Source organism: Priapulus caudatus, unplaced genomic scaffold (assembly GCF_000485595.1).
Source record: "Priapulus caudatus unplaced genomic scaffold, Priapulus_caudatus-5.0.1 Scaffold537, whole genome shotgun sequence".
In the NCBI taxonomy this organism is placed as follows: Eukaryota; Metazoa; Priapulida; class Priapulimorpha; order Priapulimorphida; family Priapulidae; genus Priapulus; species Priapulus caudatus.
In genome coordinates, this window is record NW_014577598.1 from 180,952 (window position 1) to 184,434 (window position 3,483).

The window sequence follows — 3,483 nt, forward strand, 5'->3', positions numbered from 1 at the left end:
GTGTTTACGTATATGTTTACACTATTTACACTTCTAGGTTACTCGATGTTCACACGCACATATACTACACTACTGTACAATACTCAGGGGCGTGTACAGGATTTGTACCAGGGGTGGGGGGTCTAACCGTAACCCAAACTTGCGAGCACGCGAAGGGGGGGGGGTCTGGACCCCCCCCCCCCTGTACACGCACCTGATACTGTATACGTACAATGTATATATACGACGATATGTTCGACTTACGAACAAATCGACTTACGAACGACCGCTCGGAACCGAACCTGTTCGTAAGTCGGGGAGTCTCTGTACATTTACTATCAGCAATGGATGTAGACTGCCGACAGTTTGCTCTTCCAGCCAGCCAGCAATCTGACGTCAGGCAAACACACAGAATGTCGTTAGTCTCACCAATGATATGTAGCAATATATTTTAAGCGTACTTGTCCAAAGATTGTAAACGTAAACACCAAAGCAATACTCATGACATTCTAATAAAAACATACCAAATTATCAATTATAGCAGCGATATTTGAATCACTAATAACAATGGGTCGGAAAAATGTGATTTCCATTTCAATAACAAGTACAAATATAAATTTGCGCCGCGTTGTACATTGTAAAATAAGATTCAGCAACAATTTCTTTGAAAATATTTCTCATCCTTGTTTGAAATTTCCATGCATGATCCCAAGTATATCATTACTTAAAATATTTATATACGCAAACCATCACCATATTTCTTTCTATAACAGCCACAAGTATATAGGCAATTTTATTACCTAAATTTACATATTGCTATGTAAATAATGTTAAAGTTTGTTATGTAATTAAAAATGTATGACCATTAATGATTAACAAATTTATTAATAACGATCATAATAAATTTCTGAATGTATCTGCATACCACGTGATGTTTATAACATGGCGACTCTATTTTTTACCTTTAATACTCATCGCAATCCAATGCGCAAGTAGGACACATGTTTACGAGTAGATGGCGCCACAATCCACGTATTAATTGTGGTGGTTGTGATACTTCTTGCATTTAAACTTGATTTCATCTGAAGAGAAACACACACCGAAACATTAAATTACGTAACGAGAGTTGATGTTATTTCGGACTCTAACGCTCTACTAGATATATGGAAACACTCTCGCTTATGCAAACAATTAACCACATTATCTTACTGCTGGAGAACACGAATTTTTCCAGTCATAAAAAAACTGAGATGACCCATCGTTACGTATTCGGACACAGAACTGCTTATGTTGACGACTTCCACAGCCACCTAATAGCTTAGTGGCTAAACTAGGTAGCCTGAAGACCGAATGTCAGAAATGAAATTCGTCTTAATTATAGTCTTTTCATGAACTTTTTTCAGAGACCGTTAACATAAACATGGTAAACAAGTTTCTCACACGTACTATGAGATACGTACTATCAGAAGTAGATAATAGGGAAGGAGTGTGACTTCAATAAACAAGGGAAATTCGTCATTTACTAGCCTTAGAATACCTACGATTTACTACGCGTAACTCAACCAACTTGAGCTCAAATCGTACACAGTACATTCGCCTAGCATCAGGCGAAATCGTTTCCTCGTATACACCCGCAATCCGGAGATACAGACTAAAACGTACGACACGATTATCAATTCTGTTGCCAGCAAACCGAATGTATAAACCGCCTAAATTATACTGTGTACGATTTGAGCTCAAGTTGGTTGAGTTACGCGGAGTAAATCGTAGGTATTCTAAGGCTAGTAAATGACGAATTTCCCTTGTTTATTGAAGTCACACTCCTTCCCTATTATCTACTTCTGGTACTATATTATATACGTCATGGAGTTTCTTATGCGTAGTATGTAGATGTCCGGTGTGCGAGAAAAAGTTGAGACTAGTAGTAAAGGTAACATTAGGACTAAATTTGTTTGTGATTGTGCACCCCCCCCCACCCTACACACAGAACTGAACCCACCTTCCTTTAGGTGTAGGCCGGCTCTCCACTCAGGCAGCGTGATATAGTGATCTCCGAAATTAAGACTAATTTTGTTTGTGATCACGCACACCCCCCCTTCCTGCGGCACTGCACCCACCTTCTAGGTAAACACACACACGGACGCACGCGAGCGCGCACACGGACGCACGCACGCACACACAGACGCACACACGCACACACGCACGGACGCACGCGCGCGCACACGCACGCACGCACACACGGATGCACACGCACGCACGCACACACGCACGCATGCATGCACACGCGCCGACGCACGCACGCACATGCTCATGCACGTACCTTCCTCAAGGTGTAGGCAGGCTCCCCACTCGGGTAGCGTGATGTAGTGATCCCCGTCCACGTCACAGTTGTCGAGGAACGGGCTGATGCAGCGTTCCAGCGTGACGAGAGGCGCCTTCAGCTGTGTCAGCTCGTGTCGTGACAACTTCCTGCGGGTCAACGCAAAGGCAGTTAAAATGAAAGTGTCAATGACACTGTAGCTCACCACAAAAAAGGACACAAATGAGTGAGTGAGAAAAAGTCAGTTTTAATTGAGCAACCATCGACGTACATTATAGAAACGAAGATTATATATGGGAGAACTTTCCCATTACTATACTTCTTCGATAATTATGGTATTTTTTGGTGAAAAATAATAATAATATTAATATAAATTATAAATAATTTATAAACAACAAGTTGCCGCAGAGCGACAGGCTCATCTGGTGTTGGTTTCTGCGTGATAAATCATTTGCTGCATAGCCAGACGTCCTATAACGTTCTATTCTAACCCAAAAAAAACACATCAAAATAGGCTAATAAATTACGATAGATGGCGCGGCCGCTATATCAAGGCATCAATCTGCATCGGTAGTGCTATCCCACTGGCGTGGAGGAGGTCACGTGCATAACGTTGACGATGACGTTCAAACATTAACCCTTAAGTAACTCTAAACTACAAGAACGTCCAACAATAACCCTATATAAATATAGTATATGTCGCAGCGCTATATATAGGATTTGTGAACCACATAAAATTATCGTATGGTCGTGGACAGATATGGTGATGCTAAAACCCTAACCCTAACCTAACCCTATCTAACCCTAACCTACCCTAATCCATAAACACTAGATGACTGGCACGTTGCGGCCCTCCACTCTTCAACGCCGGCGGGATAGCATTACCACCCCATGGGTAGCATCGCGGTCACCCAGGCAGCATTGCCAGCAATGGCCCAGCTGTCAGTGTGACGACAGATGGCAAAAAGCAGGAGCACATAATGTACCATATTATTACTATACATACCGTGCGTTCTATGTGTCAGGTAAGATAACGGTACAATTAACCCGTTGCGAGCACTCTGGCTCGTTACAAATAGCTCAATGGTGATATAACAGAGCGCTCTCTGCCAAAGATTACAATTTGACAGGCAATACGTAGCAAATATCTTGGCGTAAACTAATTTCAGTACAATCTCTCTTAT

The 3,483-nt window shown here is 42.0% G+C and overlaps 1 protein-coding gene across 2 annotated transcripts in view; it reads right to left on the minus strand.

Annotated features, from left to right (window-relative positions):
* Positions 1-231: 231 nt before the first annotated feature.
* Positions 232-3,483, minus strand: part of LOC106811425 (ATPase family AAA domain-containing protein 2-like) — a 25,980-nt gene continuing 22,728 nt past the window's right edge. For both annotated transcript variants that reach the window (XM_014815034.1, XM_014815033.1), the window contains exons 7-8: positions 2,300-2,448; positions 232-1,061 (exon numbers count right to left, since the gene is read on the minus strand). In XM_014815034.1, coding sequence (XP_014670520.1) covers positions 1,015-1,061; positions 2,300-2,448 — 196 coding nt within the window. In that variant the 3' untranslated portion in view covers positions 232-1,014. The remainder of the gene's footprint in view (positions 1,062-2,299; positions 2,449-3,483) is intronic.